This window comes from Strix aluco, chromosome 23 (assembly GCF_031877795.1).
Source record: "Strix aluco isolate bStrAlu1 chromosome 23, bStrAlu1.hap1, whole genome shotgun sequence".
NCBI classification, from domain to species: domain Eukaryota; kingdom Metazoa; phylum Chordata; class Aves; order Strigiformes; family Strigidae; genus Strix; species Strix aluco.
In genome coordinates, this window is record NC_133953.1 from 7678395 (window position 1) to 7704671 (window position 26277).

The 26277-nt window shown below is 55.9% G+C and overlaps 1 protein-coding gene across 11 annotated transcripts; it reads right to left on the reverse strand.

Annotated features, from left to right (window-relative positions):
• Positions 1-282: 282 nt before the first annotated feature.
• Positions 283-24759, reverse strand: ST3GAL4 (ST3 beta-galactoside alpha-2,3-sialyltransferase 4). 11 transcript variants are annotated; one of them, XM_074848748.1, is made up of 13 exons: positions 24691-24757; positions 14242-14311; positions 5615-5746; positions 5008-5086; positions 4402-4483; positions 3836-3916; positions 3621-3718; positions 3156-3216; positions 2811-2906; positions 2520-2709; positions 2274-2417; positions 1999-2142; positions 283-1120 (listed from the first exon to the last, which is right to left on the reverse strand). In XM_074848748.1, the coding sequence occupies exons 3-13, from the start codon at positions 5645-5647 to the stop codon at positions 1034-1036; spliced, it is 1095 nt and encodes a 364-aa protein (XP_074704849.1). In that variant the 5' UTR covers positions 5648-5746; positions 14242-14311; positions 24691-24757; the 3' UTR covers positions 283-1033. The 11 variants fall into 11 exon arrangements, with proteins under 11 accessions (XP_074704849.1, XP_074704843.1, XP_074704842.1 ...); XM_074848742.1 differs by lacking the exon at positions 24691-24757 and adding an exon at positions 20269-20740 and having other exon boundaries at positions 4414-4483; XM_074848741.1 differs by lacking the exon at positions 24691-24757 and adding an exon at positions 20269-20740.
• Positions 24760-26277: the final 1518 nt, after the last annotated feature.

Sequence of the window (26277 nt, forward strand, 5' to 3'; positions counted from 1 at the left end):
CACTCCCCCCAGTGCTCGCTCACACTCACTCCCCCTCCCCGCACACTCATCCCTTCGCACCCCCAGGCTCACTCACACACACCCCCCCCCCCGCCCCGAGCACCCAGCCCAGCCTCACCAGGACCTTTATTGGGTGCCCACAGGTGCCCCCCACACCCCCACCCACCCTCGTCGTGGGGGACCCAAGACACCCCAAAGCCCCCCTTGGAGATGAGCACCCCCGACCCCCCACCCAAGGTCACTTGTCCCCAACACTAGTGGCACACAGGCCGCGGGGGAGGCTCCACGATAAATAAAACGTTTAAATTAATTAAATTAAACCGCCCCAGCGAACCCCAAGGCCGGGCACCCTGGGGTACCCCCACCCGGGGGGGCTGCAGGGACAAGCCCCCACACCAGCGCTAAGGCACAGGACGGGGCTGCCAAGTAAAAAGAAAATTAAAAAAAAAAAAAAAGGAGGGGCGGGGGGGAATTAAATATTTGGGGGGGGGGGGGGGGGGACACCAGGGCAGGGAGGAGGTGACATGGGCCCCGGAAGGCTCCTGCTTCCTGGGGGGGGGGGGGGGGGGGGCGTGTCCTGGGACCCCCAAGATCAGCCCCTCCATGGGGCCTTCGTCCAAATGTGAGGGAATTAAGGAGAAAGGGAAAGCCCAGGGTAAAGGCTCCTGCCCCCCCCACTTTACCCCCCCCAGGCCCGCTGGGAAGGGAAAACCCCCCACCCCAAAAATCCCCCCCAGGTCCTCTGTAGCTTCAGTGCGTCGGTAGGAAAAGGCACCGGCCGCGATGTCACGGCCCATCCCCGTGGGGCTCCCTGCGCCCCCCCAAGAGCCACCCCCCGGCCAGGGGCCCCACGGTCCAGCGCGGCCACCCCCAGACCCCGGCCCCGCTCCCTCCCGAGAGTCCCAGGGCGAGGGGGCGGCAGTGACAAGGATGCTCTGCCCTCGGCCAGCTCCGGACGTGCCAGCACGGAGTGTCCCCCCCAATCTGTGCGGGGCGGGGGGGACGACGCTGTCCCTGCGCAGCCCCAGTGGCCTCAGAAGTAGGTGAGGTTCCTGACGAGACCCAGCTCCAGCATCCGCTTGATGGCCACCGCCTCGTGCGAGACGTTGTGCTCCGACGCCTGAGGGAGATGGGGAGTGGGGGGTGACACAGGAGCCTTTTCCTTCTGCCCCCACCCCGGCCTTGTCCACCCCACTAGCGTTGAGTTGACCTTGACCTTTAGCTGAAGCCAGGAAGCCCCCCAAAAAGAGGTCACCCCACCCAAGCCCTGAGCCCTTCTGCTCACACATAAACCAGACCCAACTCTCCACCCTGACTACAAAGACGTTGGGCTACAGGGGGAAGTTGGACGATGACCGTCCAAACTCAACACCCACCGTGGAAGGGGGGTGAGGGGTGCCCGTGGGGAGAGCCTCCCACAGAATCATCCCGGTTGGAAAAGCCCTTGAAGCTCCTCCAGTCCAACCATGAACCTCCCCCTGACCGTTCCCAACTCCACCAGATCCCTCAGCGCTGGCTCAACCCGACTCTTCAACCCCTCCAGGGATGGGGACTCCCCCCCTGCCCTGGGCAGCCCATTCCAACGCCCAACAACCCCTTCTGCAAAGAAATCCTTCCTAAGAGCCAGTCTGACCCTGCCCTGGCGCAGCTTGAGGCCATTCCCTCTTGGCCTGGCGCTGGGTCCTTGGGTCAAGAGACTCATCCCCCCTCTCTGCACCCTCCTTTCAGGGAGTTGGAGAGGGCCAGGAGGTCTCCCCTCAGCCTCCTCTTCTCCAGACTAAACCCCCCCAGTTCCCTCAGCCGCTCCCCATCAGACCTGTGCTCCAGACCCTGCACCAGCTCCGTTGCCCTTCTCTGGACACTCGAATCATTCAGTTTTGTAGTCAGGGGCCCAAAACTGGCGTCACCGAACGGAGCAGGGCACCAAGATCCCCCATCCCGGGGGGAAAAATGGAGGGAGGGAACACGGACAAAAAGTGGGGGTAGATAGATCCTTACCGCCATGGACTTGAGCGTGATCTGTTCATAGTAGTGGATGGTTTGCTTCTTGTTGGCCGAGTCAGGGTAGCCAAAGCCCGCGATGTGCACCAGGTCACAGAAGTGCAGTGCCAAGGTGATGGCCAACAACCCCGTGGTGGGCTTCTGGAGGGAGAGGGGGGAGGAGAAGACTTACAAGGAGCCACGGCCTTCAGCGAGCTGCACGGGGACAGCCAGGGGGGAGGACATCACCTCTCAGGGGGGTGCAGGGTGACCGGCCATCCCCCTCCCTTTACCTGTTTGACCTTCCGTGGTTGCTTCATGGGGAGGTTGAGCAGTTTAGCAGCAGTTACTTCCATGTAGTAAGGGTTGAGGATGCGCACACGCTCTGGGTTAGCGTCCCAGATCAACGGGGGCTGTTTCCAAAACCCTTTCCGAACCTGCAAGAGGACAGAGGTGTCCGATGGTGCCCCAGTAAGAAGCCCCAAGGGTGGGGGGGGGATGAGGGTTGGACCCCAGACCCGGTTCCCCCCAACTCGTACCCTCTTCTTGTCATTGAGGATGGCCTCCATCCACTGGAAGTCCATGGGCTTGAAGGGCACCAGCACCAGCAACGTGTCTGCGTTGTTCTCGGTCCTGGGGTTGAAGTGGGCCGACTCCGGGTAGAAGAGGCGCATGGTGGTCTTGGAGCCCACATCCTGCTCGTAACCGTGGACCGGGGCGTTGTTCAACCTTGGAAGGGGTGGGGGTGGAGATGGGGACATCACCCCTGTCAACCCCGTCTGCAGGTGGCACCAGGGAGGGGGGTCAAGGGGACGGCCCCAGGGCTGTACCTGATCACAACGTCGTACGTGTCGATGGTCTCCCCCATGGAGCTGTTGCGGAGCCGGTGGCCGTTGCCCACCACCACACACCTCCGGCACTTCAGGCTGTGAGAGAAAAGCCCCGTCTCAACCAGATCTGCTCTAAACCAAGGTGGTTTTAACCCCCACCGGGGAGGCGGGAGGGGGCGGTGTTTAACCCTGCGTTGTCCACTCTACAAAGCTCCATCCACCATTCCTGGGTTGCAGAGATTCGCTTGGTCAAATCTGGGGCCCACAAGGTGCAAATTTCCCCCACCCAAGAGAGCAACGATGAAGAGAAAGACAGAAAAGCCCCCAAACCCACCCCGGCGTTACCTCTGGATGCTCTCGGGCAGCGAGTAGTGGGTGATCGACAGCAAGCGCAGGAGGACGTCTTCTGCAAAGCGAGGGCGAGGAGAAGGTGAGCAAGGCAGCTCCTGCCTGCTACAACATCCTGGGTGCTGCCCCATCCCTGCCAGATCTCCTCCAGCCGTTAATCCCAGCTCCCCCAAGATCTGGGCAGATAATCCTTGGCTGGGGCTTAGTAAAGCCTGGCCCACCCTAAACCATTTTAGAAGGACCACACGCACCCAGGGCAAGTAGATACACGCCGCGAAGTCTAAAAATCAAGCAAACAACTTGCTAGGGAGGAGAAAAAAAGAAATAGTGTCCCCCCCCAAAAAATAACCCAAAATCAGTGCAGATGTTTTTAATAAGAGGGAAGCTGAAACTCCTGGGGAGCGGCAGCAGGACGGACAGATGGATGGAGGGAACCCCACAGCGAGCGCTGCCGAGGCTTACCGCTTCCTTTCGTGCCGTAGGGCAGCTCGTAGAGCGACGGCGTCTTCACCCAAAAATAGTCCTTCAGCTGCAAGAAGAGCGGGTGGTCCCTCGTGTAGCTGCCGAGGAGCAAAGGGCCGGTGAGACTGGGATGGGGGGACGGCACGGCACGGGGGGGTGGTCCTGGTTTGCGTGTGTGTCCCCCACCCCTCCTTGCTCCCAACCCCGCTACTCACTTCCCGATGAGCTGTGCCGCTTTCTTTTCCACCTCCCCAAGGGGACACGTCGTCTTGTTTTCTTGCACGGGGAAATAAAAGCTGTAAGGAAAGAGGTTTAAAAAAAAAAAAAAAAGTGATGCCTGCTCCTTTGCATCCCCGTCCCAGCGAAGGGGGCTCTGGGGATGTTGCCAGCCAGATTTAAAGCTCTGCTTTGGGTATTTGCTGGGCTTGCAGCCTCGCATCAGAAGAGGTCTCTCTTGCCTTGCTCACAGACCTCACGCTCTCTCCGCTTTCCCTGTTTCCATCAGCATTGCCAGGACTGGGAAGAGAGCGGGGTTTTCCCTCCCTCCCGGGCTCAGAAAAACCCTGGCATTAGCCAAAAAACCCCACAGAGCCCGACCGCCAACACACGCCGAGGGGGAACCGTGTATCGTGTCCCCCCCCTCCTCCAGCAGCAGCACCTCCCCGGTCCCCCAGGATCCAGCGGGAGGATGCTCCCTGTGAAGGACGGGCGGGAGGATGCCGCCTCCAGAGAGCGAAGAAGAGGGCAGGAGGTCCTTTAAATTTTAATAAAAGCCACTCACAGCTGTATGTACCTGTCTTCCCGGTAGATCGAGTACCAAACCATCACCAGAAACAACGCCAGCACCCCGAGTATCTTCCCTCCTGCGTGCCCAGAGAGCAGGGGAAAAGAAAAACACCGTCAAGCCGGTACCCGGAGTTTGGATACCGGGGACCTGCAGCCCCCTGGGGATGTCCTGGGAGATCCAGGATGGCAGAGCTGTCCCCGGCAAAGCCACCTCCCCAGGGAGCAGCGGGGGACTCGCAGTCCCCCCCCACCGACCCAGGAGGAGCAGCTCCAAGATGGAGCCAGGTTGATTTTGTCCCGGGTCCAAAAGCCACTGTGCCGTTTCCTCCCATCCGCCTCGCGTCAAAGCCTGCACAAACATCCCTCATTCCACCTGCCTCCACCCCATTTTTCTACCACAAAGCCCGAGGGCTACCAGGTGCCCGATCCCGGAGGATCAGGGACCCCAAAAATCACCCTCCCCGTTGCAACTTGGCCCGTGATGCCCCAATACTCCATCACCCAGCTGAAGCCGCATCCTACCCCCAAAGCCAGATTTCCAGGATCCCCATCCCTGCTTGGAAAGAGGGAGACGAGACCCCCCCCCACCGTGGGGACTCACGAGACTTGTTGATCATTTTTATCAGCAGGAGAGGCATCAGGCGAGGGCCGGAGCTCTCATCGCGGCTGCCGCTGGTCACCTGGAGCAGGAAAAGAGGGAAAAGCATCGGGATGAGGTTAAAACCCATCGGAGCCATCCCCAAAAACCCTGCCTGAGAGGCATCACCCCCCTGCCTGCCCCATCCACGCCTCCGGACGAGCGGGTGCGAGGGTTCCCCAAGGGATTTATTTCCATTTACATTCACGTTTCACTGCCCCGCAGCCACCAAAGGTTGGGTTTATACAGAGTTTATAAAAGCCAGGCAAGCAGCCGCAGTTCCCCAGGAGCCTCGGCCACGCAGGTTGAACGCCGAAATTCAAAAGGAAACAAATTTAAGAGGAAAAAAATAAGCCCCCAGTGGGGTTTCAACCACAAAAGCCCGAAGCGCCCAAATCGATGCCCGTGGCGATGACTTGGGGGGGGATTTTTAAACCCAGCCCTGGCTCAAGCATCCAACTGGCACCGGCCACCGCAGGTCCGAAGCCAAACGTGCCGAAGCCACCACCACCAAGCCAGGCAGAAAGGAGAGGAGCAGCCGAGTGGGATCAAAGCAAAAAGCATCACGTACTTGGGGAACCTCCAACACCTTCGATTCAACCATCCCGGCCCGGGGAAAGGGGGATGCCACGAGCTTAATGCGCGCGCAAACGCCGACCACGGAAGCGGGGCGACTTTTTTCTTCCTCCGAAACCTCTCGCTCCTGGAATAAGGCAGCAAAGAGCCGTGGTCAGAGTCACCCCGGGACCAGCTCAACCCCATCCCACCACGACACGGCAAGGATGGAAAATTAACTTACCAGGTGGGAGAAGTTTTGGGGTACATGGGAGACTTTGCTCCCTGATAAACTGCTCCCCGAGGATGAATCCTACTCTAAGCCTGGCTCAAAGGCTGGGCTTGGCTTTGCCACCCCACAACCGAGCTGCTCCCCGCTCAGGACTGGCCATGTTTTGGAAGAGGAGAGGATTGAGGAGGTGTTAAATGCCCAGCCAAGAGGAAAGGTGCACGTCCGGGCTGGGCAATGGAAATCCTGTTCTGAAGGGATTAGTCACGTTGTTGGGGAGGAGGAGGGGGGGTGCATCTCAGCACTCCACCCTGCCTAACGAAGTGCTGTTAATGAACCTGCCGTTTTGTGGGTTTGAGGGGAAAAAATATCAAAAATGAGGGGAAATGGGACCAAAGATGGTCCCATGAGAGCCAGGCTCTTCCCTTCCTCATCACCGGCTCCTGAAATTAAAAGGGCAGGAAGGGCAATTAATTAAAAAGGGAATTAAGAACAATTAAACTGCTGCAGGCAACTGGATGGGATACGAAGCAAAGAAAACTGTGTCCGTTTGACAGCAAAGCAGAGGGACGGGGACAGGGACGGGGGAGGTGGTACTGTGGGAAAGGGCCTGCCCCCTGAACCACTTCTCTTCCATAAAACACAGGTATTAAACCCCCTCCCAGTGAATCGAGCCTGGGTTCGGCCCCACCATCACCTGGGGACCCCAGGAAGGGGAAGCACAAGCCCCCCACCCCCCCAATTTACACCCTGGCTCTCACCCTGCATTAGCATTTCTGGCTCTAGGAGTCCCTTCTGGCTTGGGAGGGAAAGGGAAGATTAAACCCAGAACTGCATCTTCAAGGGTCAGAGCAAGCAGGGACGAGGAGCTGGGGGGATCTTGCCCCTTTAGATGTAACATTTGCTTGAAAAAAATAAAATTGTGGGAAGTAAAAAGCAGCTTGTGTTTTCTTGGGGCTGGAGGGGGGGTTCTGAGCAAAACCAGGCACAAAAGTCCCCGAGGGGAAATCTGCCACCGCAGCTGGAGGCTGGCGATGCCCCTTGGGGGCCTGAGCACCCCCATTTGCCCAGGGCTGGGGTGCTGCTGGGCATCGGGACCCGAATTTAGCATCAAATTCCGCCCCCAGCTCTCTCCTTCGGTGCCAAATGACCCAGCAGAGCTTCCCACCGAGCGCGCTTCACCCCTCCCGCTAGCTTAAGACACTGGGAAAATCCGCTCTCACCCCCGGTGTTTGCTTTTACATACCAACTTTTTTTAAATACTTTTTTTTTTTTTTTTAAAGGCTTTATGATCTTTTCCCAGGCTTGTACGCACAAGCTGGGCCTGATGCAAAACTTATCTAAAACAAACAGAGTTAATAATCCCTGAGGAAAACAAACGCTGTTTAGTGAAGCGTTCGGGGAATGTGGAGCAAAACAGAGCACACCCAGGCTGCCCCGTGCCCAAGCCAAGGCAGAGGTGATTTTGGAATAAATTCAAGCTCCCCCCAGCCCTTGTGCTACCAGATCTGCAGCCCAAACCAGCGCGGGTGCTTAAAGCAGGAAGATCTGAGTGCTCCGAGCCATCCTGGGGAAGCAGAGCTGGTAGAGGGAGCGATGTGAAAGGGTCCCTGCAGTGTCCCTGGTCCCACAGCATCCTCAGATCGTGCAGCATCCCTGGTCCCCCGCTGCATCTGCCGGTACCCCAATGCGGCACCCCCCAGCACAGCATCCCCCCGGTGCCCCCCACCACAGCATCCCCAGCTGGGAGGCTGAGATTCATCACTTGCCCCTCTCGTGGAAGGGATCATCAAATCACAGACTGGTTTGGGTTGGAAGGGACCTTAAAGGTCGCTCAGTTCCACCCCCTCCCCCATGCAGGGCCACCTTCCACTAGCCCAGGTTGCCCAAAGCCCCGTCCAACCTGGCCTTGAACCCTTCCAGGGAGGGGGCAGCCACAGCTTCTCTGGGCAACCTGTGCCAGGGCCTCACCCCCCTCACAGGGGAGAATTTCTTCCTCAGATCTCATCTAAATCTCCCCTCTGACAGTTTAAAACTGTCACCCCTCATCCTATCCCCACACCCCTGATCAAGAGTCCCTCCCCCCTTTCCTGTAGCCCCTTTCAGTCCTGGGAGGCCGCTCTAAGGTCTCCCCGGAGCCTTCTCTTCTCCAGCTGAACCCCCCCAACTCTCTCAGCCTGTCCTCACAGGGGGGTGCTCCAGCCCCCCCCAAGCATCTTCGTGGCCTCCTCTGGCCCCGCTCGAGCAGGTCCGTGTCCTTCTGCTGTTGGTGCCCCCAGAGCTGGACCCAGCCCTGCAGGGGGGTCTCCCCAGAGCGGAGCAGAGGGGCAGAAGGGATGCAGGTGCACCTCGACCACCACTCCCGTGGGTTCAGGCCAGGGCATCGTCTCCCCCGCCAAGCCCCGGAGCTGGGGGGAAAGTCCCGGGTGGATTCGGCTCCCCACGCTTGGAAGAAGCAACCAAGAAAGCCCCTCTCTTTGATGTCTGAGCGACGCACCTCCAAAGCACCCCCGGGCTGAATATTATCACTGCATAAATGACTTAAAAGCCCCACCACCACCCCATCTTCACAGCCAGGTCTCCCCTTCCCCAGCCCAGTCCTACAAGAAAGCCCCGTCCGTGGGATGCTGCAAAGGCATCTCATGGTGAAGCTCCTCAACGAGTTTCCCCATCTCCCTCAGAGCCGGAGCAGGGTTCCACCTCCCAGTTTTGCCATGTCCCACCCAGGAAAGCCCCCGGGAGATGCCAGCAACAACCACGGGGACCAACCCTGTGTGGGTGACCTCAGAGGAGCTCGTCCGTACATCTCCATCCACCCCCATCTCCCCACCATGGCCAAGCTCTGGCCAGATCCAGCATCTCCAAATTTAAGTCCTGTGAATCCATAAAGCGGCAGCAGGCACCGGCCAAGCTGCTCCCAGCCCACGTTTGGGGAAAAAAAAAGTGTTTAAAGCCATGGAGCAAGCACAAAAGTGGGAAGTGATTATAAATCCCCCCACCCCATCCCAGCATGGGTGGACAGTGATCCCAGCCACCCACCGCCATCCCGGCAAAGCATCCGCAGACCAGCAGGCCACACAGCAAAAGCTCTTGTACTTTTATGTTTCCATGGTAACCCGTGGATCTGGAAAACGAAGCGTGACACGAGGCGAGGACACCTCTCCTGTGCTCCCACCATCCCCATCCCACGTGTCCGTGGGGGTCCAGCCTCCCCAGGTGAGAATGAGCATCTCTGACAGTTCACCCCCCAAAAAACATGCGTTTATTTTTAACTGAGCTGGATTTGAAGGATCACACCCAAGGAAAGGACGCACCAGCGATCCCTGGGGATTCACTCCCAGCAGTGGGAACCAAAGGGAGACAGAGACGGCCGGGACAGCACAGACCCCTTCGACCCCAGCCAGACCATCTCTCCTGAGCCTTCAAGGCCCACTGAGCCTTGCAGGGCCCGGCAGGACAGATCCTGCGCTCCAGTTTGAGGCCCACAACCAAGATCGACCCCCAAGGAAGCAGTTTACAATCCTGGGATCTTCCAAGCCCCCATCCCACGGGTTTTCTCCACGTGGGAGGGCTGGGATCGCCGGAGGAGCCTGGCAGATGCCAGTTTACCCCCCACGCCGGCTCGGCCGCATCCTGCCTCGGCAAAACCATCGCGTGCTGGAGCCTGAACGCGACCTGGGAGGCGGCCGGGGGCAATCCTCCAGGGAAAGGATCCTGCCAACTTGAGGCACTGCCTGGGCTTGGCAGAGCATCAAAGGTAGCCAGATCCTCAGCCTGGCATCCCAAAGCTTCCTCGCCCTGGCTGCTGCGAGCTCCAGGTGCTCAGGGATTTTATTTTTTTTTTTCCAAGCTGGGAAGGAAATCGAGACCCACAGCAGGGAGAAAAACCTTGCAGGATTGCAAACCATTGCCATCGCAAGCTCACACAGCACCACAAAAATCAATCCTGTGCGACAGCAGACATCGCCCCATCGAGGGCACAGAGAGCCAGTCCGTGCTGCCCATACCCACATTTATCCTATTTTAAGAGCCCTGCGAGTCACTTTAAAGGAATCTTAATTGCCTCTTAATCACAGAACCATAGATTCGTTTAGGTTGGAGAAGACCTGTAAGATCATTGAGTCCAACCGTTAACCCAACACTGCCAAGTCCACCACTAAACCAGGTCCCTAAGTGCCACGTCTACACGTCTTGTAAATACCTCCCGGGATGGTGACTCAACTCCTGCCCTGGGCAGCCTCTTCCAGTGCTTGATAACCCTTCTGGTGAAGAAATTTTTCCTCATATCTAATCTAACCCTGCCCTGGCACAACTTGAGGCCATTCCCTCTTGGCCTGGCGCTGCTTCCTTGGCTCAAGAGACTCATCCCCCCTCTCTGCACCCTCCTTTCAGGGAGTTGGAGAGGGCCAGGAGGTCTCCCCTCAGCCTCCTCTTCTCCAGACTAAACCCCCCCAGGTCCCTCAGCCGCTCCCCATCAGACCTGTGCTCCAGACCCTGCACCAGCTCCGTTGCCCTTCTCTGGACACGCTCGAGTCATTCAATGGCCTTTTTGGAGTGAGGGGCCCAAAACTGAACCCACTCATCGAGGGGCGGCCTCACCAGTGCCGAGTACAGGGGTCAGATCCCTTCCCTGTCCCTGCTGGCCACGCTAGTGCTGCTACAAGCCAGGATACCATTGGCCTTCTTGGCCACCTGGGCACACTGCTGGCTCATATTCCACTGGCTGTCGACCAACACCCCCAGGTCCTTTTCCACCGGGCAGCTCTCCAGCCACTCTTCCCCGAGCCTGTAGCACTGCTGGGGGTTGTTGTGACCCAAGCACAGGACCCGGCACTCAGCCTTGCTGAACCTCATACAATTGGCCTCGGCCCATCGATCCAGCCTGTCCAGATCCCTCTGTAGAGCCTTTCTACCCTCCAGCAGATCAACGCTCTCACCAACTTGGTCTGCAAACTTACTGAGGGTGCCTCGATCCCCTCCTCTAGACCATTGATTAATAAATACAAAACAGAACCTGCCCCAGTACTGAGCCCTGGGGACACCACTCGTGACCGGCCACCAACTAGATTTAACTCTCTTCACCACAATCCTTTGGGCCCAGCCACCCAGCCAGTTTTTTACCTCACGAAGAGTACGCCCTCCAAGCCACGAGCAGGCAGTTTCTCCAGGAGAATGCTGTGAGAAACGGTGTCAAAGGCTTTGCTAAAGTCCAGGTAGACAACATCCACAGCCTTTCCCTCATCCACTACCGGGGTCACCTCGTCATAGACGGAGATCAGGTTTGTCAAGCAGGACCTGCCTTTCATAAACCCACGCTGACTGGGCCTGATCACCTGGTTGTCCTGTACGTGCCACGTGATGACACTCAAGATGATCTGCTCCGTAACCTTCCCCAGCACCGAGGTCAGGCTGACGGGCCTGTAGTTCCCCGGATCCTCTCCCTCTTGTAGATGGGCGTCACATTTGTCAACCTCCAGTCAAGCGGGATCTCCCTGCTTAGCCAGGATGGCTGATAAATGACTGGAAGTGGCTCGGTGAGCACCTCCATCAGCTCCCTCAGCACCCTTGGGTGGATCCCATCCAGCCCCGTAGACCTGTGTGCGTCTAAGTGGTGTAGCAGGTCACTGACCATTTCCCCTGGGATTAAGAGGGCTTCATTCCACTCCCCATCCCTGCCTTCCAGCTCAGGGGGGTGGGTACCCCGAGAACAACTGGTCTTACTATTAAAGACTGAGGCAAAGAAGCCATAAAGTACCTCAGCCTTTTCCTCAGCCTTTGTCACTATGATTCCCCCTGCATCCAATAAAGGATGAAGATTCTCCTTAGCCCTCCTTTTGCTGCTAATGTATTTAGAGAAACTTTTTTTTAATTGTCTTTTACAGCAGTAGCCAGATTAAATTCTAGTTGAGCTTGGGCCCTTCTAATTTTCTCCTTGCATAACCTCACAACATCCTTGTAGTCCTCCTGAGTTGCCTGCCCCTTCTTCCAAAGGTGATAAATTCTTTTTTTCCTGAGTTCCAGCCAAAACTCTGCTCAGCCAGGCCAGTCTTATTCCCCACCGGCTTATCTTTTGGCACACAGGGACGGCCTGCTTCTGTGCTTTGAAGCGTTCCTTCCTGAAGAATGTCCAGCCTTCCTGGACTCCTCTGCCCTTCAAGACTGCCTCCCAACGGCCTCTGTCAACCAGGCCCCTAAACAGGCCAAAGTCTACCCTCCAGAAGCCCAGAGGTTGTTCTGCTGACCCCCCTCTTTACTTCTCCAAGAATCAAAAACTCCACCATTGCGTGATCACTGGGCCCAAGCGATCCATCCAACCATCACATCACCCACAAGTCCTCTGCTCACAAACAACAGGCCCAGCCGCCTTCCCTAGTTGGCTCCCTCTTGCCAAATCCTCTTCCACACACTCCAGGAACCTCCTAGACCGTTTCCTCTCTGCTGTATTGTATTTCCAGCAGACATCTGCTAAGTTGAAGTCCCCCACGAGAACAAGGGCTAGCAATCATGAGACTTCCCCCAGCTGCTTACAGACGATTTCATCTGCCTCTTCACCCTGGTTGGGTGGTCTATAACAGACTCCCACCACAACATCCGCCTTGTTGGCCTTCCCCCTGATTCTTACCCATAAACACTCGACCCTATCAACACCATCATTAAGCTCTAGACAATCAAAACACTCCCTAATATACAGGGAGTGTGGAGAGGCACAGTAGGAGAGGCAGCGCTGTTTCCTGAGCCCATGGTATCCCAGGCATACAACAACCCGGCCAAAGATTTATGATAGGGAAAAAAAACAATCCCGTTGGCATGTAAGCCTTAACAAAACATTTACCCGTGATGAGGGTGCAATTTTGGAGATGGCAACAGCAAATAAACTCAGGTAAGATGACTATTTCCACGGCGGCAGGTCCCCAGAATAAATCCGGGCTGCTCCTGCCCTTCCACGGCGCTGACGGTTTTAACGTGCTCGGGAGCTGAAACCTGACTCAAGCCAGTGCTGTCACCATCCTCTCCTCTCCCACTATTTTTTTTAATCCTTGTAGCAGGAAAAACACAGGGACGGGACCCAAATATTTTCCTACAGCCCTGAAATGCTGGCTGCATGGGTATACCTGAGCATCCCACGCCTCTGGGGTGCCATCAAAGGAGCTACAGGGCTCCTCCTTGGTGGGTTAGGCTACATTATTATAGGTTATACATTATTATTTACATTCTATAGGTTTAATCACTCTTTTCCTGTTTAAAAAAAATAAAATAAAGACCTTTTCTTGTCAGATGTGCCAACCTGGAGGTTATAGCCGAGCCGCCAACCAAGAGCTAAGCCACCCGTGAGGGGACAACCCCACGCTAACGAGACGAGGGCGGGCACCCACCGGTGACAATTTTATACCCATGGGATTTCATCCCTGAGCCCCAGCGTCGCTCCAGCCACCCCCTTCCTCCTACCTGCCCCAGCCAGTCCCCGTTTGTCGCCACGGTCACCCCGTTGCCGTGTTTACTCACTGGCACCTGCATCCTTGGAGACCGTCCAGGGATGCGGGCGGCAACTGCGAGAGCGGCTTTGGCAACACGCTGCAGTCCAACGCCCCCAAAAAGCAGCAGAAAGGGGAAAGCAGCAAGCTAAGGGTGCAGGCAGGGTGAAGGCAGCCTTTCCCTGCTGCCTGCTCCCCCGGGAGCAGCAGGCAAAGCATCCACAGGGAGCACCCGCTCCCTTATAGCAGGGATGTGAACAGTCCAAGGAGGTAAAAAAACAGATCACAGGGATGCTCCAGCCCATCTCCAACCCAAACTCAAGCAATTCCTAGACTCAACCCCAGCTCTCCAGGGGAAAAGGGATGGAAAATTAAGGGATCTCAAGTCCTGGGGCTGAGTTATCCCACAGGCAGCTACTGTCTCCAGTGGCTTCTGACTACAGGGGTTCCCTTTTGGGGGCTCAAAAACCAACAGCTCAGCCACCGTCCCCTCTGCAAGGCTTCAAGTGCCTCCTTAATCCGCCCCCGCCCTGGCAGCCCTGTGGTTTCCCCACCATTTCCTCCTGTTTTGCACCAACGAACGGCCTGGTTTTGGGGCAGCGTAACCCCCAGGTAACCCCACCCAAGTCCTCCAGCCCCAAAGCCTCCAGGATAAAGCAACTGGATGGATTTACCCCCGTGCCCCTATGCCAACACGCTCACGCCACCTCCCCTGATCTTTTGGCCCACGTTAACGGCCACAGAGGAAAACACCTGGAAGACAAACCTGCTTCATCACTTTGCACCCCCGACATGGCCTTGATGCTCTGTTAACCCCATCAGCCACGCTGGGAGGAGGATGTTCATCTCGGCAAAGACCTTTTCCAGCATCCCCAGCAGCAGGAGAGGCTGAAGCTGGTCCCCATCAGGGTGGTGATAAGGGAGGAGGTCATGGCTACTTACGGTCCGTCCTCTTGGTCCAGGCAGAGCAGGCAGGAGCTCGGCGGGATCTACGAGGCCATCCTCTCTTCCCCTAGCAAAGGGAAAAGGAAGAACATCCTTAGGGCTACAGCAACACCCACCAGCAGCGCATGAGGGACGCTTGGCTTAGCAGCCATCCGCCTTCAGAGGATCCACTGGATCCCTCACTGATCCCCGCCCAGGGCAGCTCCGAGCACCGATAAGGAACCAGCCCCAGGGGACCGACAGAAGGGCCCTGACAAGCCATCATATGTCGCAGAGGATGTCTGCGCTCTGCACAAAGCCACTCACCTCTTCCGGCACCAGCAGCACCCGCCACCGGGTTCCAGCCGCTTTTAAGGAGGAGGCGTGGTGGTTCAGAGCCCAGACCTCGCCGCAGGTTTCCCCAACATCTCTTGGCCTTTCCCACCGAAATCCCCTTCCATGACTCAATTTTTAGGAAGTGGGTGATGGATGCCCTTTCCCAGGGAAAGGGGATGCAGCCCTGCTCACCCTGGGATGATCTTCCCACGTGGAGGATGCTCCTTAATCCCACATCTCCAGCATGTCTTCCCCCAAAACTTTCAAAAATTACGCATCCTCGCCTGGTGCTGCAATATCCTTACGATTTGGGGAAGGAAAAACCCTGCTGAGAAGCTGCCGCACACAGAAACCCTTCTGGCATGCTGCTTCCCAAAGAAAAGCCTCTCTGCAGGAATAGCTGCTCTGCATCCAGCTTAATTACTCCAGCTAATGAGCAGCAAGGTGGGGTGAAGTGAACCCACTGCTATCTCAGTTAGCAGTCAGGAGCCAGCTTGGCTCTTCTCCCTGTGCCGGTGGGATGGATGGGGGATGGTGGGAGTCGTGGCTCTCCCCCAAAAAAACATGCAAGGAACAATTTCAGCCCAGTTTGGTGCAAGGAAGGGCGATGCAGATGGGGAAGGGTGGCCCAGCACCACAGTTGGTATTCAAGTCCTGGTAGAGAATCCCAGAATCATCTCGGTTGGAAAAGACCTTGAAGATCCTCCAGTCCAACCATTAAACTCACACTGACCATTCTCAGCTCCACCAGATCCCTCAGCGCTGTGCCAACCCTAAAGAAGAAGCTTCAAAGAAGAAACTTTGAAGGGCAGGAGGTTTCCTTACCTTTCTCCATCTCCTCCAGCTAGGAAAAGGAAAGCTGAGAGATGCTGAGGGCCATCAAGCCGCTGCAAGCCCTCCCCAAAGCACACTTCACTCTTAATGCCCTATTAATGTTAACAAAGAGGGTACGTCCCCATGCAAGGGATGGGGAAGGAAACCACCAAGCGTCTCCAAGATGGTTTCTCTTATCATCGAGGCTGGGCACTTCTCCCCAGGGACCAGGATTTCTGCAGATGCCCTGGGATGACAAGGGATGGCTCCATCCCAGTGCCACACCTTCCCCCTCCAGCCAAAGCAATTCTGCTTTCTTCCACCTCCACCGTTTCCTGAGGGGACCGATTAGACCAGAGGGCTTGGGGCAATCAACAGCCAAACCAGATGCACTTGAGGCCACTTTGCAAGTGCCCAAAAATTCACCTTCCTGCAGCAGGATCTTTCCAGCAGCCCTGAATCCACGGAGCATCCAACGTTGCTGCCGACAAGAAGCCTTTTTATTTAGAGCCATGAATTATAGGATCCTCTAACGAGGTTAAACTCTCCCCGGGGAGCTCGTGCTCAAGCGCTTCGTGGCCGAGCATCAGCCCCTGCCTGTGTAGATGATGAGGATGCCCAGAGCTTCCCCGGGGGTGGGCAAGGGGATGCCTCCTTCCCCACAGCACCCTCCCGGGAGGATGCTGCAGCCCTGGATCAGCAGGACACTACGATTCCTTAAAGCGCATCGGCTTGCCAGGGAGGAGGATCCAAGGTCTTGCCCGAAGCTGGTCTGTCCAGCTCGACCGGGAGAGCCAGGAGCGGGATCGCTGCGGGTCTCCCCAGGATTGTTTTCCAGCCTCCCGAGCTGTCCCCCACCATCCAGCCCAAGGTACAGAAAAAAACCCTATCATGGTTCAGGCGTCTGCCTCCACCACTTGCCACGGGTGGCTCAACCCATCTGGCAACTGATCCTGGCATGAAATGAACATCCCATACCCCAAAGCCCTCAAAACCCCCTTAAACAAGCTGAATTTTGCTCTTTTTCCTCCCCAGGCTCCCAGCCTCAGTTTCCCCTCCTGCCCTATCAGGCTGCATTTAAATAACAATTTCCAAATTTGAGGGGGGAAAAAGGCACCTTGTGCTCACTCCCCGCCGTCCCCCTTCCAGGCTTCAGGTGGAAGAAAACTAAAACCCATCCCTTCCCCTAGTAAAGATTAAAGCCAGCTGGGGTCAGTCCTTTGAGGGGTTCAGCCCCGGTGCAGGAGCACCCCCGGGGAGGGGCATGGGCATTTTTGGGACTTGCATAAGCAAGAGGGGACACGTGCAGGGCAGGGATGAGCCACTGAATCCCTCCCTTCTCCATCATCCTCCCCTTCGAGGACCAGACCCCCCCGGGCAGCTGTTAAAAAAGAGGAGGGGGAGACAGAGACGGTGTTTCTCCTCCTTCCACCAGCCAGACCTGAAGCAAGGCAGCCGTCCGTCCAGCCGTCCGTTGGCGCTCCATCGCAGGCGCCAGTCTCCCTCAATTAAAACTACCTCCCGAGGGAGGGAGAGAGCAAAAGCCGGGCTGGGAGGGGAATAAAATGTAGGGGAGCTCATACTGCTGCTCCTCCTCCAGAGAAAACGCCTCTACTTGGCACGAGCGAGGTGTTTCTGAGCCCGGCACATCCCTCACGTCACCCCAATTGCTACTGCCCCAGGACCAGGAGCTTATTCATTCAGCAGGTATTTAGCAGGAGATAATCCAGCTGCTTCCCCACCATCCTTCGGCCAAGCCGAAGGTGTAATTCCGATGTGGGATGAGATTTTTCGGTAGAGGTTTCCCTGCTGATCCTGACCCCAGCACCCCAGCAGATGCTCACTGGCCAGGAGAGCACGGAAGGAAAAAAAACCAAACCCATCCTCCACTCCAACTTTTAAAAAATCGTATTAATAATTTATTACATTTATTAAATTATTTTATTAAAAAATAAAAATTTCATAAACCTGTTTCTATTAAATCCTCGAGAATGGGAAGAAAAGCAAAGCTGCCCAGCCAAGCCGGATTATCTGAAGCAGCGACCGACCTAAAAATAAACGACCACTATTTAAGGATGAGCCTCCCACAGTAAACACACGCACACACGCACCCCCAAAAAATAAAAGGAAAAAATACACATGAGAAATCGCCGCTGTTTCCAAGCTGGGCTGTTTAGAATCACCCATCAAACCAAAAAAAAGGCCTATTTTGGGTTTATTTCTTAGCAAAACTCTGTGCTTCCAAGAGAAAAGCATCCCCGGGCTTAAAGCTGCTGATTTACAGACACCCCACGCATTTAGGCGAGCCAGGCAAATAAATAATTAAGATTTAAATATGCGTTTGCATAATACATATAATCTGTCAATTTAACTTGTAAATGCAGTCGGAATTAAGCAGCGACTTTGTTAATTAGGTAGCAAAAGGGCCTGGGAAGCCCCAGCTCTGCAGCAGATGCTGAAGGACTATAAGGATGCTAAAGGAAGCTAAAGGCAAATTTGGTTTTATCCTCCCCTCACCCTTACACGGTGCCGGGGCACCAAACCCTTGGGTTCACCCCTATTTTTACTGCAAAAGCCCCCCCAGCTCCTCCAGCCCTTCATCCGGAGCTGCCTGTACCTTCCCGCCCTGCCCGTACCAGCCGGCACCAAAAGCCGCAAGGGCCGCCTTCACCCCACAATAACAAAAAAGCAGCAGAAAAAGAGCCCGGGGTAATATTTTTGAGAGCATATCACATTTTTTTTGTTGCGTAAATAGCATGCTTTGAGAGCCGGGCTCTTGGAAAGCCAGGCTTTTGGCCACCCTTGGCTCTCCCCACCCCAAATACCAGAGCTCGCTACCCAGACCCCGCCTGGGAGGGAACCTGTTGAGCCCATATGTGCATGAACAGACAGTTCTTTGTGATCTTTTTTTTTTTTTTATTTCTATTTTTGTTTTGAAGCAGCACTGGTTATCATACAGGGACGGGCCCAAGGACTTCCCAACCCTTGGCGTGGTTCCTGATGCCTCTTTATCTGCTTTAACACCCTTGTTCTCTGCTCTGCCCCTGCTCCGGGAAGGCACATCGCATTTAACCCCTAAAGCCCTTCGCTCCCTTTCATTTCTGTCACCAGCCCCACATCCCACACCCTGGTCCTCCTTCATCCCCCCAATCCACCTGCATCCCTTCTCTCTGCACTCTTCCCTTATTTCTCACTTTCCACCCCATTTTTCCCCACCGTGCCCCCATGCTCTCCTCTATCCCCAACCCAGGCGGGTCCGGATCCATCCTCACCCCACAAACCCCACACCAGGAGGGTCGGACGAGTCCAACGGCCACGGAGCTGCCGGGACGGAGCTTTAATACCCAGACAGGGATGTTTTATTTTCTGCCGTGGGGACGCTCGGCTGGCGGCGTGCACACAGCATCAGCAAAGCCCCAGAGCAGCAGCTTTGCAGCCTTAAAGCATCCTCAACTCTCACTCAGCACTCTTCTGCCTCAGTTTCCCCCCCGTTTCAGGGAAACTCTGCCCAGTTGGCAGCACAGGCAGGGGATGCGGCAGGGACCCCAGGCCCCAAACTCCAGCCTGGCTTGTATATATAATTTTTTTTTAAAGGAAATTAAAAAACCACCCGATGGAAATGTCGCAAGTGGCTCAAAACCTGACACAGGATGCGACCCGGGGGCTCCGGTTTGTGCAAGGCCACAGGGCGAGTCGCAACCTCTCGCCGCTGGCGTCGCACTCTGGTTAAAAAAAAAAACTGAGGCTTGGCTGACTCAGCCCGGCCGGATATTGGGATGTCAAATCCAGCCGGGAAAACTTCTGCGAGGCTGCCGGGGAGCTGGGGAGACATTTTGCAAGGGGGAAGAGCCGAAGCAGGAACGGCATCTGGAAGCGATCGGAGGCGAGGAGCCTCTCCCAGGCGCAGCGGGGAATTCCAACGTCGTGAGCTCAGGTTAAAGCCTCCTTCACAGACCCAGGATTAAAAAAAAAATTAAAAAATCCAAGCTTCAGCATATATATTTTAAAACTTGCAAATAACGAAGGAAAGGAAGCCAGCTCTCCACGCAGTCCTACCTGGACACGGCTTTGTGATTTAGGTTGATGCTGATTTGCAATAAGAAAAACCCAAACGGCTCCAAAGAAAGGGAGAAATCTCTCCGTACGTTTGTTGATATAATTTTACAGGCATGGTGTCGGGAAGAGACTCCTCTGGCGCTGAGTTGTTTAAAACAGCCTTGCTCACGTTACGCCGCACCCCTGCACCATCCATCCCGGGGGAACCGCCGTACCCCCCCTCCGAGCATCCCTCGCTGCATCCCACACCGGTCCTTGCAATCCCAGGAGCATCCCAGCATCCTTGGGCATGGCACTGAAGAGCTGATGGACGATGCCACCCTAGCTTAGACAGAGTGGTCCTCCGCTGGGGAGACCCCCAGCCCCCTCCAGCCACCCTCCGAGGCTGTGGCACAGGGACCAGCAGCGGAACACCCCGGCAGAGCACGTGCCATGGTGGCACAGGCAAGGCTGCCAATGCCCCCCCCCGCCCCGCTCAGCTCCGCCGTGCCCTTTCGTGTGGCCAACACGTAAATACGCACCTTAAAACCAAAACTACCTGACTGCACGTTAACACCCACATTGATATTATATATATAACTCGCCCATAATTGACATAAACCACCTGCACGGCAGCTTGTGCGCTCAAGAAGTCCCAAGCATCCTGCCAAAGCGACGCTGGCAAACCCGCACCCCGCCTCTCCTCGTGCCAGAGCCATTTATCCACGGGGGATGTGCAGAATCCGGCCCCGACTGCCAGCACCCATCAAATCCCGCTCGCCCAAAATCGCCGCTTCTGCACCGAACGCCCCGAAGCCAGCGCTCGCCCGCTTCCTTCCCACCTCCGTTGCTCCCACCCACCTTCCCGGCGGCTCGGCCGTCACCATCCCGCGCCGAGCACGGCGGAGCTGGGCCAGCCGGGAGCAGCGTCCAGCGGCGATGCCGGCGCTGCAGCTCGCCGGCCTGCGGCAGACGGCAAAACACATCCTGGAGAGAAGCCGCAGCCCGCGCCAGCCCGAAACCGCTCCGAGCATCTGCCAGTCCAAAGCAAAACCAGGATGGAGGGTGGCTCCTTCTCCGGTTTCGCCGTTCCTCACGGGCCAAATCCCTTTCTCCTTCCTCCGAGGAAACTTTCCAGTCCAACCCCAGTCACATGCAAGGGGTCAGCAGCTGGAAACGCAAGAGATTAGCAAGAACTGGGCTTTTTTTCTTTTTTTTTTTCCTCTTTTCCCTCCCAAGAAGACGCAGGGTTTTCCTAGAAAAAGCTCAATAAACACGGGGATCGCAGCCAGAGGAGGGAGAAGCTGCCGGTGTCCAAGTGCACAAGGAGATTAAAAAGAAACATCAAAAAAAGAGAACCAGAAGTTGCAAACAACAGCGTGAAACAGTCAAATCATTTCCTTTTCTCGCTGCAAAATCAAATCTGCTCGTGCAAGTTCCCCGACGGTGCTGTACAGGGGTCACCAGCCCCGGCCCGGGGTCCCCACAGGGATGTGGGCAAAGACAGGATGCCAACCTCTGCAGGAGGAGGACCACGTCCCTACTCCTTACACAGCCAACACGCTACGCCCAGAGAAAACCACCAAAAGGGGAAAAAAAATTAAATAAAATCAATTATTTTTTAAAAAAACCCTGATAGGAAAAGCTGTTGAGAACAAGACTCCCAGTCTGAACCGGTTCCGAAATACTCAGGACTAAAGCAACAGGACCGTCACCTTATACAAGAAAATAAGCAACAGAATACGTTGGATTTAGAGATATCGCCAAATAATTAGTTTTAATTAGTGGGATTCAACCTGAGAATCACTGTCAGCCAAAATGCCCCGAAAACAGGAGTGGGGAGGGCCCTGGTCTTGTGGGGGCCGGGCTTGGCCTTCCCACATCCTGCAGCCTGGCACCCACCTCAGAAGTTGGTTTCGAGCAGAGGGATGACACAAGCTATAAAAATCCAGGCTTGGAGACGTAAGTATGGTTGCTCCAGAGTTTAAAATGGATTTAAATAGATGTTCTCACTCCACAGGTGGGTTTTCAGTCCATGGGTGGGGCTAGGGACCAGGAGGATGTTCCAGTCACCACCGCAGTCCCAGCTCTGGAAGACGCCCAACAGAGATCTCCACGGGGACAACCCTTAAAATTAGTGTCAACAGACAGTTCCTCCTCTCGTATTTACACCTGCAGAGCGCCCAGCCCCCGTCCTCGTGGGAGTTGGTGTCTCGCTGTAGCATAAATTGTTGCCCAAGCAAGCAGCCCTCTAATGACGCTGATAATTAAGCACAGGGGTTAGATCCCATTCTGTGGCTTCTAACGATTCATTGTAGGAGTTCGTTACGGTGTCGGTAGGAGCCAGGGTGGGAAGAGGAGATCTCGTGCCTGCAGGACAGGCAGCACCGGAGCTGGAGGCGGCATCTCCTGTGATGAGTCCACTTCTGAGTCCTCCGCTCAAGATCCTGGCTCTTCCCGGGCTGGGATCCGGCACGTGCTACGGAGAGCTGCGGTGCAACGGGAACCACGACACAACGGGAATCGCAATGGAACAGGCATCACAATTCAACGGGAACCACGACACAACGGGAATCGCAATGGAACAGGCATCACAATTCAACGGGAACCACGACACAACGGGAATCGCAATGGAACAGGCATCACAATTCAACGGGAACCATGACACAACGGGTACCACAATGCAACGGGAACCGTGGTGCAACAGAAATTACAATTCATTGGGAATCATGATGCAATGGGAACCACGATGCAACAGGAACCACGACACAACAGGAATCACAATGGAACAGGCATCACAGTTCAAAGGGAACCACGACACAACGGGAATCGCAATGGAACAGGCATCACAATTCAATGGGAACCACGACACAATGGGAATCGCAATGCAACAGGCATCACAATTCAACGGGCACCACGATGCAACAGGAATTGCAGTTCAACTGGAACCATGATGCAATGGGAAGAGTGACACAACAGGCACCGTGATGGAACAGGCATCGCAACTCAACAGGAACTGCAATGCAACAGGAACCGCGATGCAACGGGCACCGCGGTGCAACGGGCATCACAATTCAACGGGAACCGTGATGCAACGGGAATCACAATGGAACAGGCATCGAGATTCAATGGGCACCGAGATGCAACAGGCATTGCAATTCAACTGGAACCATGATGCAACGGGAACAGCGATGGAACAGGCATCGCAACTCAACAGGAACCGCGATGCAACAGGAACCACAATGCAACGGGCACCGCGGTGCAACGGGCACCACAACAGGAACTGTGATGCAACAGACGCTGCGATGCAACAGGAATCACAATTCAACGGGAACCATGATGCAACGGGCACCACGATGCAACAGGAATTGCAATTCAACTGGAACCACGATGCAACGGGAACCGCGATGCAACAGGTACCACAATGGAACAGGCATCACAACTCAACGGGAACCACGATGCAATAGGCACCACAATGGAACAGGCATCGCAATTCAGCAGGAACCGTGACGCAACAGGCACCGTGATGCGCTTTACAGAATTGAAATGCAAGTGGACTGCAGTCACCGGTCCCAGTGCATCCCCCCGCACGGCTGATCCCTGACCCCAGAGCTCCAGCCCAAGAGCCGTGACCAGCGTGGCCCCCCCACCTGCTCCAGCCCCTTCGCTAAGCAAAGGTAGAAGGTTCTCTGTGCACACTTAAAATCATCAGCTCCTTCACCAATCCAGGCTTCTGCCCTGCCTGGGATGTCCGTCCCGCGTCACTCTGCCGTGTCGTTCGCCACGGAAAGCCCCAGCGGAGGCAGCTGGCAAAACCTGGGTAATCCCTCTGCTCCGCCGCCAGCCCTTTCATCTCCACGAGTGGTCGGAGGGAGAGCCCGGCAGAGAAGACAGGCAAATTCAGCAGGGCTTTCCCAAAAGCTCCGCTGCAAGACTTTAATTAGCTCATCTCACTAAGAGACAGAGACCGGAGTCGCTGAGCAGCCCAGCACCAACCCACCGGCCATCGGGACTGTGTGGGCATTGCTCTATTAACCCAATGAGGAAAGATACATCCCGTGCCCGATGTTCAAGCTGAGAAGCACAAAAAAGCCCTGGGAAAAACCTTTTCCTTTGTTCTCAGATCCCCAGAACAATAAAATCCCATCAGCTCACCCTGTGAAAGACCTGACGTTGAAAGTCCTTTTTCTGCTGCCTTGAGGCAAGCATCCTCATCTCCCTCCACCGGGATCAAGCCCATCCCGTGGGAGAAGAGAGCTCCAGGCGCCCATGATGGGGTGGGATGGGATTTATCCTGCACCAGGATGCCCGGATCCCGCTCCCGGCAGCTCCATCCACACCGGGATCTGTCCCTCCTACCCCTTTGGGATCACCAGGCTAATGGAGCGCATCCGTCAACCGGTCGGAGGATGCTCAGGGACGGCAAGAAAAAGCTCAGACCACATAAATAAATCCCCCTCAGCCCGCGCCGCTGCGAGAGCGACACTGTCCCGAGCCGCACACGGGGCACGTCCTCCCCTCCCCAGGGCCTCCAGAAGGATTTTCCCTTCCTTACGCCGGCGCCCAGGCGTTAATATCGCACGTACCCATGGAAAGAAGCGCCCCGCACGCTACCGGGAGATGCCAGAAACTCTCTTGCCGGGGCTCCCGGGGTGGGCTCGCCTTCCTCAGGGGTGGCCGTGGGCAGGAGCGATGCCAAAGGCCGGTTTTTTCCCGGCGAGACGCAGGGGTTTTGTTTTGCCGGGGACCGGGCGGCAGCAGCCGGAAGGGCATCGCAAGAGCGGGGGCTTTCCTCTTGCCTGCGCACGCTTGGCCACCTGGAAGCTCAACCACGCTCAGGCACTAATTAATTACATTAATTAGAAAAATATTAATTAAAAAAAAAAAAAAACAACAACCACAGAAATAAAGCCTCTTTCTCACTTTCCGTTGTGTCGCGCTTGCCAGGGCGTCGATGACCGATGGCGGGGATGCAGCAGTGGGGGTCCAAGCTTGGGTTAACAGTGAGGGGGGATCCCCCCATCCCCAATTTTCACCCCCCCATGCAAACCCTGCCTGCGCTGCCCTCCCAGCTGGGACCCCCCATTGCAACCCCTCCACCACCACCACACCACCCCCCCCCAGAAAAAGCTACCGGGCTTTTGCTCGCCTCTTCCCGCCCCCCCCCCCCCCTTTTTTTTGCTGAACCCCAGCGGCTCGCAAACCTGTTTTACTGGATTTGTAGCGGAGAGGCGGAGGGGGGGACACGGACACGGGGGGACCCCCCCCACACTGCAGACTCACCATGGGGCGGGTGCGGGGGGGCCGCAGCGGCGGGAGAAGGCGGAGGGGGGGCCGGTGCGGGATGCCGGAGCCAGCCCGGGGATGGGCGGGCGGCGAGACACGCTTGCGCACAGCGCCGGGATGGGAGGGAGGGAGGGAGGGGAAGAGCATCCCGGGAGCTGGAGGCACCCGGGTCCCCCCCCTCCTCCATCCCCCGGCAGCGGAGAGGTGGGGGAGGACAACTAACCCCCCCCAATACCCAGTGGACCCCCCAAAATCACAGCGCTGGGGGCAGCCCCCTCCCCAGGCAAACTGAAGGTGGACTCAGTCCCCCCTTCTCAGCGCAAATCTCCCCAAAATCCCCCCCAAATAAGAGCAGCTCACAGGAAACTTTGGCGGGGGGGTGAGGGGGGCAATGCTTTCCCCACCGAGGCCGGGGAGGGCGGGTTCGCACCGTTCCCCCATCAAATCCAACGGCCAAAACACCCCAAGGTGATGCGCGGAGGATGGGGGGTGGCTTTGCTTAAAATCATCAACTCAATATCGGTTGGGTTTGGGGTTTTTTTCTGCAAATTCCCACCGCGGAAATGCCCCATACCCGGCCACCTCGGTCTCCCAAGGGATTTATTTCCATCCCATCACCACGATACACAAAATCAGCAAGCCGACCCCTCGAGGGTTTTATTTCTACAGTCCCAAATCCATCCCTCCGGTGCGGGGGTGGGGTTTGGCCAATCCCGGAGATAATGAGCGATATTAATGCTGATTTTTACAGGGGAAATAACGTGAATTAGCAGCGCTGGGAGCAAGCAGCCTGTTGCTGAAGGCAAACGAAGTTTATTCCCCTTCACCAGGCTGGAAAGCAAGAGCTAACGGGAACCTGGAGGGCACCAGCCCCATTTGAAGACCAACGTATCCAGCGCCAACGATATTAATTGATAAAATATCTGTTGAGCTGGTGGCTCCAGTATTGCCAAGGCTAACTGAGCAACCACATCAATATTTGAAGAGCATCCGTGTTTCATCCCTCAGCCTAGGTAGGATGGGGTTTCCTCGCTGGCGAGATGCGAGGTAACGGGGCAAAGAGTTTTACCTGTGGTGACAGGCCAGCCTGCCGTAATTAGGCTTTAATTACCACCGGCTCATAGACAATCCTAAGGTAATTATTAGGGTCGCAGCTCAGCAGGGGGCAGCTGGGATTTGCTTGAAGGATATTTAGACCCTTTGGTCTCTCAGGTTCCCCTACTAGCTTTATTGCATCTGAAAACAATAAACAGTGTTCAATAAAACAACAGCGATAATAATGCATCCCAAATGTCTCTTTTTACCATGCCCCCAAGACAGAATATTAAAAGAGGCTGCAAAGCTTCACTTCCCAGGATCTTCTTAGACTAGATATTAGGAAGTATTTCTTTGCAGAAGGGGTTGTTGGGCATCAGAATGGGCTGCCCAGGGCAGGGGGGGAGTCCCCATCCCTGGAGGTGTTCAAGAGTAGGGTTGACATAGCGCTTAGGGATATGGTGTAGTTGGGAACTGTTAATGTTGGGTTAATGGTTGGACTGGAAAATGTTCAAGGTCTCTTCCAACCTAGATGATTCTGTGATTCTT

What these genes read in the sequence shown, in the direction of transcription:
- ST3GAL4 (XM_074848741.1), bottom strand. Translation starts at nt 20,441, where the DNA reads ATGCTCGGAGCGGTTTCGGGCTGGCGCGGGCTGCGGCTTCTCTCCAGG. An exon ending in GAAGACAGGTACATACAGCT is followed by an intron (nt 3,917 to 4,401) that starts GTGAGTGGCTTT and finishes CTTTCCTTACAG; the next exon opens with CTTTTATTTCCCCGTGCAAG. An exon ending in CTACGGCACGAAAGGAAGCG is followed by an intron (nt 3,217 to 3,620) that starts GTAAGCCTCGGC and finishes CTCGCTTTGCAG; the next exon opens with AAGACGTCCTCCTGCGCTTG.